Raw genomic sequence first — 823 nt, 5'->3', positions numbered from 1 at the left:
CCAGTCATCTGCGTACTTCGCCGCCGCACCTTTGAGCTCCGCAAACTTCTCCTCAGAGATGCCAGCCTTTCGTAGTTTTTTTAAGGCATCGTTCAGTCTGTCGGGCCCACCTTTTTTCGCAAGTTTTGGGAGATTCGCTGTAAAGTCGGCTCGCTTGAACAAATCCAAATAGTATTTCCTTGTGGCCTCTTTCGAGAACACCCTCATCAAAGAGTTCCCAAGGTTTTGGGTGCTCGTTCGTTCTTCGTCACCCAGCTCGGCACCTTCTTGTTTTCTTAGCAAGCGACGCTGACGATTCTCGTTGTCTGTGAATTCAGGAGCCGTCAACTTCGCTAACTTGGTCGGGGTCGTTACTGCTAGAACAGCACTGTTGGTAGCTAGAAGGGAGACCAGCGCCACGACGAAGGCGGCGTACACTCGCATGGTTGATGTCGTGAACGGAGATCCGACGGAGCAAATTGAGAAATGGTACTCGGCGTGGCGTGTGAGCTTTGCACAGTGTCGAGTGGTATTAAAGGCTCCGTTCAATTGTTCTTTTAATACGTACCGGTACCATTGGTACGTATTAATAGTACCTCGATTCTTGCAAAGCGTCTGGGCTTGTACAAAAATGCTTCCCATTCGTACCATTAGTTTACTAATCATTTATTTGCACTTAAAAAGCTACCATTTCCGGTACTGGTATCAGCTAATACACTGATATTATTGATAAAATCGGTTTGAAAGGGGAGATAACGATGATCGTGAGAGCCCATGAATTTGCGACCTGCAGTCAGTTCATTTGCATGATGCCGCAAGACCTAGCGTAACCGCTGGAGTGGTC

General features: G+C 47.8%; 1 protein-coding gene across 1 annotated transcript; it reads right to left on the bottom strand.

Annotated features, from left to right (window-relative positions):
* Positions 1 to 423, bottom strand: PITG_22547 (secreted RxLR effector peptide protein, putative; the record flags this gene model as incomplete). The annotated part of the gene is made up of 1 exon (XM_002909709.1): positions 1 to 423. A coding segment is annotated over one exon (423 nt), but the record flags the coding sequence as incomplete, so codon positions are not given.
* Between the last annotated feature and the right edge of the window lie 400 nt (positions 424 to 823).

This window comes from Phytophthora infestans, genomic scaffold, assembly GCF_000142945.1.
Source record: "Phytophthora infestans T30-4 supercont1.3922 genomic scaffold, whole genome shotgun sequence".
Lineage (NCBI taxonomy): Eukaryota > Oomycota > Peronosporomycetes > Peronosporales > Peronosporaceae > Phytophthora > Phytophthora infestans.
This window is presented reverse-complemented; position numbering and strand designations above follow the sequence as displayed.